Source organism: Mus caroli, unplaced genomic scaffold (assembly GCF_978045245.1).
Source record: "Mus caroli unplaced genomic scaffold, Mus_caroli_1 scaffold_9, whole genome shotgun sequence".
Taxonomy (NCBI): domain Eukaryota; kingdom Metazoa; phylum Chordata; class Mammalia; order Rodentia; family Muridae; genus Mus; species Mus caroli.
The window spans coordinates 24732027-24747228 of record NW_028227264.1 but is presented as its reverse complement, the minus strand read 5'-3'; the positions used below and the strand labels follow the sequence as shown (position 1 = coordinate 24747228).

Here is a 15202-nt window from a genome sequence, read left to right as displayed (position 1 = left end):
CGACTACACAGAGAAACCCTGTCTCGAAAAGCCAAAAAAAAAAAAAAAAAAGAAGAGATATGAGCAACCATGTCATTTGAGCTGCCTATGTAGGAGATTATCAAGCCTGCAACCATTCACTCATAGAGGAAAAAAGAATCAATCCTCTTTTGCTAATTAAACATTGTATTTGATTTTAATTTAAGTTTGACATTGGGTATAGTGCTATCTAAACATACAGTTAATGGTCTCAGTTATTCCCACAGTAACTTCTCAAATAAACTCCTCGATTGGACCCATCCCAAGGTCTATTTGGACTGTAAGCAACATTTCAAGAACTTGTTACTTGATTGTATACAACAAATTGGTTAGAAGACATTTCATATATTTGTTATCTAAAAATAGGGATGTTCTATGGAACTTTTAAAAATCTACTATATGATTATAGTTTCCATACCATATCATTATTTTCTTTCTGGTTATTTTAAGCAAGTCTACACATACTAAGTGAAATTGGTTAAAAAAAAAAAAAAAGGATGTGTGTGTGTGAGTAACTAAATCATCCTAATTTTGAAAGCTCATTCTACATCTGATATTCTTTAACAGTTAGTTATGTGAAAGTCATTGTATTAATCAGGGTTCTCCAACAGGATAAAACTTGTAGGGTAAATATGAATACATATTTATATTAAAAGGGTATTTATTAGGTTGGCTTATAGGATTTGGTCCAGGTAATCCAAGCAATAGCTGCATCACAAGAAAAACAGAGAATCCTATAGTTGCTCTGTCCATGAGGCCGCTGACTCAACAGCTCACACTGGTCCTGGAGTCCTGGCCAGTTCCCGGAGAGCTGTTCAACTTCAGTCTACATTAGAATGCAAACAAATCTAGTTTTAATACCAGCAAGGAAACGAGTCAACAACAGGAGAGTTGAGCTTGCGAGAATGAGAGAGTTGCAAACAGGCAAAAAGCAAGGCTTCCTTCTTCCATGTCCTTTTAGGCAGGCTGCCACAATGCACAGCCCAAATTGAAGGTAGGTCTTCTCGTTTTAAATAATCTAATAGATCCCCTCACAGGAGAGCCCAGAGCTTGGGTTTTATTTGATTCAAGATGTAATGTAGTTGACAACCAAGATTAGTCACCACAGCAAGACAGTGGTTTATTCTGTGTGTTAGAAACTATGTTCCTTCTCGCCTCATCTCTCCCTCCAGGAACAATGCACTATGTTGAGTTGGAAGCCCACGCCTAGCTTTACTATTGGGCAGTCTTGAGTATCCCTACATCCCACTTCTAAATTAGGGAAAGATACATCTGGCTTCCTCTTTTAGTTTCTTACTATTCTGTACCCTCCTGAAGAACAGGCCTATCCAGATCTCTATCCTGCCACTTAGCTGCGATTGGGCAAGTGTGAGAATCTCTTACAACTTCTTTTTCATTACTTGTGAACTATAACAAAAATGACTTCCTTTGATAGTCAAGACATCCTCACAGCATTCCTATGAGTTGGCCACTGTATCATTTCTTCAGCATAGGAAGATCTGACGCATGAGGAGATGAGTTAACCTGTCTTAGGCTCTATGCCTAATAAGTGATTGGTATAAGTGAAGCCTAGGTCTCGACACATCATTTTGCTACTATAAAAGTGTTAGCTATCACATGACTAAATTTGCTTTTTTACTGAATTTGTGTGGAATTAAAATGAAATGTCTGTGAGTGGGTTTGAGGGTGTGAAAATGTTCATATAGTTCCAGGCACATAATCAATTCTCAAATTCTCGATAGCTTATTTATATTTCAATTTTAATTAAATTTAATTACTAAAGTTAATTCCGCCTATATTCAGAAGGAAGGAATACAATATAGAAAGGGGTTGTTTGTTTTTGGATTTGGTTGAACTTTTTTTTTTTTTTTTTTGATCCATGCAATACCTTTTGTTCTTGTTTTAATGTTGTACCTAGTGTAATTCAACAAAGGGAAAGACATCCTCCTCCACCCCACAAAGAGAGAGAGGGAGGGAGGGAGGGAGGGGGAGGGGAGGAGAGAGAAAGAGAGAGAGAGAGAGAGAGAGAGAGAGAGGAAGAAGAAGAAGAAGAAGAAGAAGAAGAAGAAGAAGAAGAAGAAGAAGAAGAAGAAGAAAGCATACATATTTGTAATATAATAATAACCACAGTGCATATTGCTAGTATAAAATAACTTTTTAAGGATTGTTTTTAAGTGTGTGTGTGTACACATGTGCACACACACAGGCACACATTTGTCACAGCATGAGCATGGCCTCAGCTCTCTCTTCACACCTTGTAGGATTAGGTCCTTAGGCCTGTATGCTAGCACTGCTCTCTGCCCACTGAGCCATCTCATTAGCCCTAAGAACTCTCCAGGGCAATTCCTGTTCCAGCCTCTTCACTTCATAGCAATGAAAGGACAGGAAAATAGTTTATGATCAGAGCTGAGGAGACGATTAGTAAGTATGGCGCTTGCCACACAAGCATGAGGCCCTGCCCTTGACCCCTAGAACCCACAGAGAGAGCTTGGCTGGTGACACCCAAGCTCCTGTAATAGACAGTGTCTCAGAAAATAAGATGGATAAAACGTAAAGAAGGACACTTGAGGGTGACCTCTGCCATATGCGCCTACAGGAACATGTACAAACTCTCAAGCACTCAGGCACACATACATATTCACACATTGGTGCACACCCTAAATAAGCAATGCAACTTAAAATAGAATAAAACAAGACAACAAATCAAAGCCTGCATTTTCTTTCTTATCACATGGCACTGTCATTTCTACATTTTTCTACATTATCATCCATTTTTCTACATGCAGTAAGCTTTTTAATGCTATGTTCACTAATGTGTCCCAAAGTCCTAAATTTCAACATTATAAAGGATACAATAGATATGTTCCTCATTATGTACATAGTGGAATAGAAATGTTAGGATTAAGGTTTTAAAATGTTTTCTATTCGGTTGCCTCAGCACTTACTTCTTTTCTCCTTTCCACAGGTTTGTAACTGCAGCACTGTGGGGTCCTTGGCTTCTCAGTGCAATGTAAACACGGGCCAGTGCAGCTGTCATCCAAAATTCTCTGGTATGAAATGCTCAGAGTGCAGCCGAGGTCACTGGAACTATCCTCTCTGCACTCTATGTGACTGCTTCCTTCCAGGGACAGATGCCACGACTTGTGATTCAGAGACTAGGAAATGCTCCTGTAGTGATCAAACTGGACAGTGCAGCTGTAAGGTATGGATGTCTGGGCTGCTCCACATAAAGTCCCCATCACCGGACACCCCATCACTCAGTTTTACTTTTATTCACTGTTTTCTATTCTTGCCTCATTAAGCAATGCAAGCAAACGTTCATGGCTAGACACAGGTTTTCTTGATGTACGCTCATTGTCATACAGATGCCACTTTTTAAGAACTACATTTAACTCAAACACAACCCTGTTTCTAGTCAGTACATAGGGTATAGGTTCCACTGTGACTGAAGTTGTTTTTCTTCTGTGTTCTTCTTGCTTAAAGAAGTGTCTGCACAGTGGGCAGTGGGGTGTTTCAGGCACAGTCAGAGAAAAGCCACAGCTGATAACCAAGCTTATCATAAACCCTTTCTCCTGCGGTTAATCAGCAGCCACAGCACACTAAAGCATATTTATTCCTATGTAAATTCAGTAAAATTTCATCACATGTGAACACTGACATTACAAACAGTGGATAACTATGTGAAAATTTCAGCCCTCATTAAAACTGTGAAATAGCGTAGAAAAGCAGCCAATTAAAATGGGTAAGAGGGATGTTTTTGTCCTCTATATATTCCTGGAAAAAAATCAATCCCAGGATAAATGTGGTTAAAACAGCATCACAGATAGCTTTTCAAGACAAAGTCTATGCCAAAAATGCCATAGAAACCTGGGCAGTAAACAAGCCCTAGTTAACATGACCTTGAATTTAAAAATAATAGCCTCAATGTAGAAGACCCTAATTAAGGAGATTATTATGCTCCATACATACACACTCTATTACGGCCATATGTTATATTTCCCTCATGTTGCATATGCATTAGAGCAATTGTGTACTAGTAGAGCAAATATATAAACATTGAATTTCAGGGGTTTTTTTGTACGTAGGAATCATAGGTTTCATTTGCTTTTGAAAATTGTATTGCTCACAACAAAGTTGTAGGAAATTCCACAACTTAACCCTCACAAACAGAATACAATACCCTCAGAAACAGATGCATTTAGGAATCAGGTACCTTCTAAACTCCCAGGAGATCCTGACAGGGCTGTGAACTCAAAATACCATTTGAGATATACATAAGTAGCACATTCTTCATTCATCTGTTCAGTTTTCATTAATGAAAAAGAAATGTGTTTCTGTTCCCTGTTCTTAAGTTGATTTCTCCTATAACAATTACAGTGAACCCTGAAGGGCACTCTTCTTTCTTCAGGTGAATGTGGAAGGCGTCCACTGTGACAGGTGCCGGCCTGGCAAATTTGGACTAGATGCCAAGAATCCACTTGGCTGCAGCAGCTGCTACTGCTTTGGAGTTACTAGTCAATGCTCTGAAGCAAAAGGACTGATTCGTACGTGGGTGAGTAAGAAGCCACCGAGCCATGTAATAGTGTGATGCTCCTTCCTTCAGGAATCATTTAGTCTGGCCCTGAGGGGTAGTAGCAAACGGCAAAACATTTAAGTAACCCTGTCTCCTGTGTGCACTCAGAAATGGTAAAGGTTCTATGTGTGCCATTAGGCAGTTGGCATAAATGCCTCTTGAAAATTCTTTCTAGAAAATTGTTCAGTTGCTTCTGATAAGAAAATTGCAAATGGCAGCTAGGAGGAAGCATTGTGGTAGCTGGAAGCTATTACATCCTGAGTGAAGAGGCACAGACAGGTGACTGCTGGCATCCACTGCAGCCCTGTAAACCAGAACCTGTTGCTCGTCTTCCAACCAGCCATAGGACTCGCTGTACATGGTTTGGATGGCATCCTGCTTATTTTGACTTTAATTTCCCTTTGTTTTCCCAGAATTTAATTTTAACTTTTGTTAGTGAAAAAGCATTGCGTTTTTCAGAGATTATGAGTTTCATTGTGCAACTCATTTTAAAGCATTTACTTCCTACTGATCTTGCCAACCATGTCTCAGTTCATTTTCTGGGACAACCTACCAAATTAGGGACAGAAAGTCAGATAGGCATGTACTCCATACCCACCTTTAAAAGAAGGAGCCAAAGACTTACATTCCACTCCTACTGAAATTTAACCTTGTGCAGGTGACTTTGAGTGATGAGCAGACCATTCTACCTCTGGTGGATGAGGCCCTGCAGCACACGACTACCAAAGGCATTGCTTTCCAGAAACCAGAGATTGTTGCAAAGATGGATGAAGTCAGGCAAGATCTCCATTTGGAACCTTTTTACTGGAAACTCCCACAACAATTTGAAGGGAAAAAGGTAAAAATAACCCTGAATTCACAAGTGAACCAAAGAAAACATGATTTAGGAGTCAGGTCCTTAGAAGTTTACCTCATCATCTCTATTCTATTTTTTTCTTTTCAGTTGATGGCTTATGGGGGCAAACTCAAGTATGCCATCTATTTTGAGGCTCGGGATGAGACAGGCTTTGCCACATATAAACCTCAAGTTATCATTCGAGGTGGAACTCCTACTCATGCTAGAATTATTACCAGATACATGGCTGCCCCTCTCATTGGCCAGTTGACACGGCATGAAATAGAAATGACAGAGGTAAAGTTGGTAGTTGTTTGGTGCAAAGATATACTAATGGTTTTTCATTCAGTTCTGTCACCATGGTGGTTTTGGTTCTCATTTACAGAAAGAATGGAAATATTATGGTGATGATCCGCGAATCAGTAGAACTGTGACCCGTGAAGACTTCTTGGATATACTATATGATATTCACTATATCCTTATCAAGGCTACTTATGGAAATGTTGTGAGACAAAGCCGGTAAAGTATAATGGAAAATACTCACATTGTTATTCTAGGGTCTATAGGGCTAGTCAAGAAGACACTAGAGAAGAAATCAACAACTGGTTGATTTGTGAGAGAAGACAAGTCAAAGAAGGCTTCCACTCACTTGATAGAAGATCATTGTTTACCCTCAAAATAAATGACATAAGAACAATATTCTTACTTAATTAGTCATGGTGAGTTAGATGCACCAGGAAAAGTTCAGGATAGCACATAACTATAGACTACAGATAGGTAACTGTAATGTAAGTCTGCTATAACATTGTTGAGAAAATGTCCTTGAAGCATGAAGGGGAATGGAGAAGGTCAAGTTAGTCCAGTCTCCTCCATCCTTGATCATGCTCATGGGTCCATGCCACTGAAACATGTATGTGTATTTACCCTGGAGATCATCATGCACATGGATTCAAAATCATAGTGAATAAAACCAAGCGCAGATGAGACAATGGAACATATGTGACATCAAAGGAAACTGGGAATATTAAAAAAAAGTAATTAGAGAGGTTAATTAATACATGGGTCATTGACAACGGCACATGGGGCCACACTGGTACCATTTTCAACATCAATATTCACCAAGGGCTTTAGTCAGAAATAGTCTCAAGTTTTTAAAGAATGAATGAGAAAAAAATGTAATATTGAAAATATGAAGACTGTTTCCCAAGACTCTGGCCACACAATGATGGGAAGACCCAGTGATAAAATCAAGGGATGTTTGTCTCCCTGGAATACGATGTGAGCATGTTTATAGATTATGGTAAAGGTGGTAATTAGAGAAAATAGAATAAAATACATAGAATAGAGAGAATAATGGAGGCTCCAGGAGATTCTTCCCAAGCAGAAGACATCATACAAAGAGATGAAAGGAGAACTGACACGGATCTAAGTAAGTTTCTTACTGCAGAGGCCAAATGTGTTCATTTACTCACTAATTCAATGTCTCTTTTACGTCTTATATCCTTTTGTGTTCAGGAAAAACATGGAGTCCATATATGTTTGTAAAATAGTCTTATGACAAATGAATAAACCAACCTAGATTAAAGATTAAGATTAATTAAAGATTAAGCCTCTCATAGTCAAATTAATGAATCTAAAAATTTCTTTACATCAGATATTCATACTGTGCTAAGCATACACACAATCTTACATAGAACTCATTGTTGTCTAATAGAAGATTCATGTTGCTCACTAGATAGATAAAGAGGGTTTCAGTGAAAGAGTTAATCATGAGCTAGAACTCACCTTCTCATTTATATATCTTTGGGTTCTTTATCATGTTTTTCAGTACAGAAAAACATGTACTAAAACAAAACAAAAAACAAGCAAACAAAAAACCACTGTCACCTATATTGCTAATTATTTTAGAAAAGCAAAATACATTTGTAATAGAAACCAAAGCTGGCCTACATATTAGGTATGCAAGTGGACTACTTTGCAAGTTCTTACAGACTACCCTAAGAATTTGATAGCTCACAGAACATGTCATTAGTGTCACTTCTGGGGCAACTCTTCACTATACATCAATTTTTCTAAGCCCTATCAAAACTCAAGTTTTATGTTCACCAGGAAAGCAAGTAAGGCAGATACATCACCAGCACTTGAATATTTAAGACAGGGAAAACATGACAAAAGTTAAAATAACCCCCAGTCAGACATAGCCCAACCTCTTTATTGTTACATAAACCACAGCAGTATCAGAAAGAGAGTTTAAGTTTGAGTTATGTATGTAGTAACTTCTAGTGTTTTGTATTCATTTAAATGGAGGCCATATCCAGAAACAAGCAAAGTCATCGCTTGCATTTCCATCCTTATGCCTCTCTACCCTTTCATCTACATGTGAGCCCCTCTCACCACCTGAGAAGCATTATTCACAGCAGAGGATCTATTGTTGCCACTGTTTAAGGGTCTCTTGAGGTTTTTAAACCCCACTCTCTCATATGATTGTATGTACAAGAGAAAGAAGGCAAAATGATGCTTGTATCTTCTCACAGTAGCTTTGGGTCCTTCCCGAGGTTTCAGTGGAGAGAAGACTGGGCAAATGAGCAGGAGTCTTCCCTCTTGCATCACAGTCCACAGAGAGCAGAAGAGTGGAGGTGTTCTTATCAGAGAGGAGCTGCTGCTTAAAGCTCTATGCGACCCTCACTACCACTCTGCTGCTCTAAGGAGAGGAAAGAAAAACCTGCGTTTTAGCCCCAGATTGGTTTTGTAAGGGCTCCCAAGCGTGCATCACAATGTTGTGAAATCAGCATGTGAATTCATAATTTAATAAAACGTACCTACACTTGTTATAAAGTTTATGATTCAACCTCCTTAAGCTATTGGAGGTGCCTTTTATGGAAGCAAAATTATTCAGTTTCTCACTTAAAAGTTTATTTGCAGAACATTCTCATGTGGCACTTAGTCAGTCATGAAATAGTCTGGGTTTATGGACTGCATATATTTTAATGCATAATTTCAAATTAATGAAAAAGGTATCAGACGGTTCACTGGGACTAGATTTTTTTTCTGACCATAAGGGCTTTCCCACCAATACGAAGTCACTTGAAGGATTTATTTAATAAAGCTAATAAAATATTAATTTGGAAGGCTCTTTATTCTTTTAAAGATCAGTGTAGATCATGCCTGGCATTGTTTTCTAGGAGGCTTTCCCAAGTTCTAGAAAGGACATTCAGAGGCTCCATAGAAAGACAGTAGGAAATTAAAAGAAATTTCACTTGTGAGGACAGGATACATTCTAAAAGAGAGTCACCTTGTGTTGCCTGTTTGAAGGAATATAAATGTCTAATTGATTGGCCATGTCTGCATGAAGCTACTTACCTTTTGAAAACTGGGAGGGGGTAAAAAATCTTTATAATAACTTCTCAACAGGACAGCAGACATCCAATTTAGTAAACTCCTTAGGATTTATGTGGATATTTTCCTAATAGATAACCTTAGTCTGAGAGGGGAAAAAAAAACGCAGTAATCACATGAGGCAACTGAGCACCTGGAATTTAAGCAGCTTCAAAACAGCATAGTTATTAGGGTGATGGCCCCCTTTCTACAATATGTAATTTCATGTTACCTAGATAAACAGATGTATTTTGGTTCATTGAAAACAAGCAAACAAAAGAATTTACCTCCGACTGGCAGAAATCTGAGGGGGTTTTCCTTAAGCCTTGAGTGGTTCTTGGAGGCTGTATCTGCTCGTGTGTTCATTAACTCTGCTTGTATTCTTTGTAGCATTTCTGAAATCTCCATGGAAGTAGCCGAACCAGGACATGTATTAGCAGCGAGCCCGCCAGCACACTTGATAGAAAGATGCGACTGCCCTCCTGGCTATTCTGGCTTGTCTTGTGAGGTAAACTAGCTGCTACGAAGTCACTTGTGCTCAGCTCCCTTCCAGAGCCACATGGAAGTCCTTCTCAAACTTCCTAGGCCCTTGATTTCCATGTGTACTCTCAGTCTATTTAATGTTCAGTCATGCATATTAGCCATATGTTATTGTCATTGTTAGTTTGTAAAGAACCTTAAATACTTAATTAAAAGATTTGTAAAGATATGTCATAGCCATGGGTGAGCATGTCTCAAATGGCTGGTCTGTAAACCCCATCTATCTTTTTGGCACCATTTCTGAGCAGTTAAGGCATTTAAACTGTAGCAATTATGACATATCATTTTGTCTGGTTTGAGCCTGATTTTTATATAGAAAAGACAAAATGTGTCCACTAAAAATAGCAGACTGTTTCATTCAACATAGTCTTCCCAAAAGGACACGAAATTGTTTCCACATTGCTACCATTATTCAGTCATCACAATTTTAAAATCATTTTTTCACTCCTAGGGTATTCCTCTGAATACCTTCTGGTAGTCTAATCAATGTCTACAAATACTAATTTGTAAAAGTAATAATGCAATATTGGGAAGTTGGGAGAGATAAGGAACTGGGTTGAATTTGAACCTCAACTTCATCAATTACTAGGGCTACTTGTTTTCAGTGCTAGGGCTAATACCCTGAATAGATTTCTAAACCTCTAGAAGTTAGACATGATAAACACTCAAGCCTGAGTAGCTAGTGGTATTCCATAACCTGCCATTCTACAAATTCCTAACTTTAAAGATTTTTCTGGGATCTACTGTATCCCAACTTCTGTCTCACTGGTCACTAATTGGTGCCCTTTGCATGAGGTTGGATGTTACTGATGTCTCCTCCTACTACAGGTTAAGACTCTTATAATGATTATATAAGCTGTGAACCTAACATACATGCCACTAGTTTGTAGTCTCTGTCACTTGTTAGATGATACTATTACTCATGCACTAATTATAGGTTCATGTGCTATTTTTAATATAGTTTAATCTGACAACTTTGTAATTGGGATTTTGGAAGTTTTCGCGAGAACGGCATGCATGGCTTCAGGCCAAAGCTAAAGCGTACCCTGAAAATTGAATTGGGGCTGGTGAAATGGCTCTGTGGGCAAAAGCCCTTGCTGCCAAGCCTTGCACCCTTGACTTGCTGAAATTTCCAAGACCCACATGGTGGAAGGAGAGAACAAACTCCCACAAGTTTCCCTCTGATCTCCACATACTTATTGTGGCATGCATATACCAAAGCATATACATATAAATTAAATAAATAAATAAAGTTGTGAGTCCTATCTCACTCAACCACTTCAGACACTTTTGCTGACTTATCGCTGAGCCCCAGGTTTTTAATCTATTGAATCACCTCAAGGATGAATATAAATGAGAATGCATGGAAGATAATTGTACTGCAAACGCACTGCTGCTAGCTCAGCGACCACTGTATGGCTCCACAATATTCAAAGGACAACTTCATGGGGTGACTGAAATGTCTTCAAACATCTCCATTGCCTGTTCAAAAGGAGATATTCATTGTAATATGCACACTTGAGCCTCATAAACAATCAAATAACCCATCTCTTTATTAAGTAATAGTTCCCTCGTGCAAGCATTTTTACACAATACAAACATTATGCTTATATATGCCTTTCAAACATCCTCAGTATGAGGCTGGAAATGAGGCAATGCACACATACAAATGGGCTAACATTTCACACGCATGAGAGCCAGAAGCAGAGAGGACAAACTCCTTTTAGAGAAAAGGAAATTTGTTTCATTGTCTGGTTACACTGTTGGAAAAACTGTTTGAACTTAGCCAAATCCTTCAACTGCCACGGGTCTCATTATTTTATAAATAGTTATTGTTATGTAGTTATCTGAACTATAAGAGGGATGTTCTGAAATTTCTGACTTCATAACGTAATTTTCCTATAGAAAATATTCAGAGTCGACATTAACCTTAATGTAGCTTGAGAAGAAAGATATTACATCTACATTTCTCTCCTCCTATTTAATAAAACTCTGTATTTCAACAAAATATTGGAAAATTATGAAATTATTTTAGTACAATCTGCATTTCTCCACAAATTTCATATTATGTGTTTGTTTTGTTATTTATAGGATTTTAAATAAGACTAAAACATTCTTTTTTTGATATATTTCTTTTTATTAATATTTTTATTACATATTTTCCTCAATTACATTTCCAATGCTATCCCAAAAGGCCCCCATACCTTCCCCCCCACTTCCATACCCACCCATTCCCATTTTTTAGCCCTGGAATTCCCCTGTACTGGGGGATATAAAGTTTGCATGTCCAATGGGCCTCTCTATCCAGTGATGGCCAACTATGCCATCATTTGATACATATGCAGCTAGAGTCAAGAGCTCCAGGGTACTGGTTAGTTCATAATGTTGTTGCACCTACAGGGTTGCAGATCTCTTTAGCTCCTTGGATACTTTCTCTAGCTCCTCATTGGGGGCCCTGTGATCCATCCAATAGCTGACTGGGAGCATCCACTTCTGTGTTTGCTAGGTCCCGGCCTAGTCTCACAAGAGACAGCGATATCAGGGTCCTTTAGCAAAATCTTGCTAGTGTACGCAATGGTGTCATCATTTGGAGGCTAATTATGGGATGGATCCCTGGATATGGTAGTCTCTAGATGGTCCATCCGTTTGTCTCAGCTCCAAACTTTGTCTCTGTAACTCCTTCCATGGGTGTTTGTTTCCAATTCTAAGAAGGGGCAAAGTGTCCACATTTTGGTCTTCGTTCTTCTTCAGTTTCATGTGTTTTGCAAATTGTATCTTACATCTCACTATACTAAGTTTCTGGGCTAATATCCACTTATCAGTGAGTAAATATCATTTGAGTTCTTTTGTGATTGTGATACCTCACTCAGGATGATGCCTTCCAGGTCCAACCATTTGCCTAGGAATTTCATAAATTCATTCTTTTTAATAGCTGAGTAGTACTCCATTGTGTAAATGTACCACAATTTTTGTATCCATTCCTCTGTTGAAGAGCATCTGGGTTCTTTCCAACTTCTGGCTATTATAAATAAGGCTGCTATGAACATAGTCAAGCATGTGTCCATCTTACCGGTTGGGACATCTTCTGGATATATGCCCAGGAGAGGTATTGCAGGATCATCCGGCAGTACTATGTCCAATTTTCTGAGGAACCGCCAGACTGATTTCCAGAGTGGTTGTACAAGCTTGCAATCCCACCAACAATGGAGGAGTATTCCTCTTTCTCCACATCCTTGCCAGCATCTGCTGTCACCTGAATATTTGATCTTACCCATTCTGACTGGTTTGAGATGGAATCTCAGGATTGTTTTGATTTACATTTCTCTGATGAATAAGGATGTTGAACATTTTTTCAGGTGCTTCTCAACCATTTGGTATTCCTCAGGTGAGAATTCTTTGTTTAGCTCTGAGCCCCATTTTTAATGGGGTTATTTGATTTTCTAGAGTCCACCCTCTTGAGTTCTTTATATATACTGGATATTAGTACCCTATCTGATTTAAGATAAGTAAAAATCCTTTCCCAATCTGTTGGTGACCTTTTTGTCTTATTGACAGTATCTTTTGCCTTGCAGAAGCTTTGCAGTTTCATGAGGTCCCATTTGTCAATCCTTGTTCTTACAGCACAAGCCATTGCTGTTCCATTCAGGAATTTTTCCCCTGTGCCCATATCTTCAAGGATTTCCCCCACTTTCTCCTCTATAAGTTTCAGTGTCTCTGGTTTTATTTGAAGTTCCTTGATCCGCTTAGATTTGACCTTAGTACAAGGAGATAGGAATGGATCAATTAGCATTCATCTACATGATAACAACCAGTTGTGCCAGCACCATTTGTTGAAAATGCTGTCTTTCTTCCACTGGATGGTTTTAGCTCCCTTGTCGAAGTTCAAGTTACCATAGGTGTGTGGGTTCATTTCTGGGTCTTCAATTCTATTCCATTGGTATACTTGTCTGTCACTATACCAGTACCATGCAGTTTTTATCACAATTGCTCTGTAGTAAAGCTTTAGGTCCGGCATGGTGATTCCAACAGAGGTACTTTTATCCTTGAGAAGAGATTTTGCTATCCTAGTTTTTTTGTTATTCCAGATGAATTTGCAGATTGCTCTTTCTAATTCTTTGAAGAATTGAGTTGGAATTTTGATGGGGATTGCATTGAATCTGTAGATTGCTTTTGGCAAGATAGCCATTTTTAAAATGTTGATCCTGCCAATCCATGAGCATGGGAGATCTTTCCATCTTCTGAGATCTTCTTTAATTTTTTTCTTCAGAGACTTGAAGTTTTTATCATAAAGATCTTTCACTTCATTACTTAGAGTCACACCATGATATTTTATATTATTTGTGACTATTGAGAAGGGTGTTGTTTCCCTAATTTCTTTCTCAGCATGTTTATTCTTTGTGTAGAGAAAGGCCATTCACTTGTTTGAGTTAATTTTATATCCAGCTACTTCACCGAAGCCGTTTATCAGGTTTAGGAGTTCTCTGGTGGAATTTTTAGGGTCACTTATATATACTATCATATCATCTGCAAAAAATGATATTTTCACTTCATCTTTTACAATTTGTATGCCCTTGATCTCCTTTTGTTGTCGAATTGCTGTGGCTAGGACTTCAAGTACAATGTTGAATAGGTATGGGGAGAGTGGACAGCCTTGTCTAGTCCCTGATTTTAGTGGGATTGCTTCAAGCTTCTCACCATTTATTTTTATGTTGGCTACTGGTTTGCTGTAGATTGCTTTTATCATGTTTAGGTATGGGCCTTGAATTCCAGACCTTTCCAAGACTTTTATCATGAATGGGTGTTGGATCTTGTCGAATGCTTTTTCTGCATCTAACGAGCAGATCATGTGTTTTATTTTCTTTGAGTTTGTTTATATAATGGATTACGTTGATGGATTTCTGTATATGAAACCATCCCTGCATCCCTGGAATAAAACCTACTTGGTCAGGATGGATGATTGCTTTAATGTGTTCTTGGATTCGGTTAGCGAGAACTTTATTGAGTATTTTTGCATCTATATTCATAAGGGAAATTGGTCTGAAGTTCTCTATCTTTGTTGGGTCTTTTTGTGGTTTAGGTATCAGAGTAATCGTGGCTTCATAGAATGAGTTGGGTAGAGTACCTTCTGTTTCTATTTTGTGGAATAGTTTGTGAAGAACTGGGATTAGATCTTCTTTGAAGGTCTGATAGAACTCTGCACTAAACCCATCTGGTCCTGGGCTTTTTTTGGTTGGGAGACTATTAATGACTGCTTCTATTTCTTTGGGGGATATAGGGCTGTTTAGATCCTTAACCTGATCTTGATTTAACTTTGGTACCTGGTATCTGTCTAGAAACTTGTCCATTTCATCCAGGTTCTCCAGTTTTGTTGAGTATAGCCTTTTGTAGAAGGATCTGATGGTGTTTTGGATTTCTTCAGGATCTGTTGTTATGTCTCCCTTTTCATTTCTGATTTTGTTAATTAGGATATTGTCCCTGTGCCCTTTAGTGAGTCTAGCTAAGGGTTTATCTATCTTGTTGATTTTCTCAAAGAACCAACTCCTCATTTGTTTAATTCTTTGAATTGTTCTTCTTGTTTCCACTTGATTGATTTCACCCCTGAATTTGATTATTTCCTGCCATCTACTCCTCTTGGGTGAATTTTCTTCCTTTTTTTCTAGAGCTTTTAGATGTGTTGTCAAGCTGCTAGTGTGTGCTCTCTCTAGTTTCTTTTTGGAGGCACTCAGAGCTATGATTTTCCCTCTTAGAAATGCTTTCATTGTATCCCATAGGTTTGGGTATGTTGTGGCTTCATTTTCATTAAACTTTAAAAAGTTTTTAATTTCTTTCTTTATTCCTTCCTTGACCAAGGTATCATTGAG

The 15202-nt window shown here is 38.4% G+C and overlaps 1 protein-coding gene across 4 annotated transcripts in view; it reads left to right on the top strand.

Annotated features, from left to right (window-relative positions):
* Lama2 (laminin subunit alpha 2) overlaps positions 1 to 15202 on the top strand; it is a 621901-nt gene that overhangs the window by 401477 nt on the left and 205222 nt on the right. For all 4 annotated transcript variants that reach the window (XM_085842707.1, XM_085842706.1, XM_085842705.1 and 1 more), the window contains 6 exons: positions 2984 to 3220; positions 4427 to 4570; positions 5250 to 5429; positions 5535 to 5723; positions 5812 to 5945; positions 9192 to 9309. In XM_085842707.1, the coding sequence (XP_085698833.1) occupies positions 2984 to 3220; positions 4427 to 4570; positions 5250 to 5429; positions 5535 to 5723; positions 5812 to 5945; positions 9192 to 9309 (1002 nt within the window). The remainder of the gene's footprint in view (positions 1 to 2983; positions 3221 to 4426; positions 4571 to 5249; positions 5430 to 5534; positions 5724 to 5811; positions 5946 to 9191; positions 9310 to 15202) is intronic.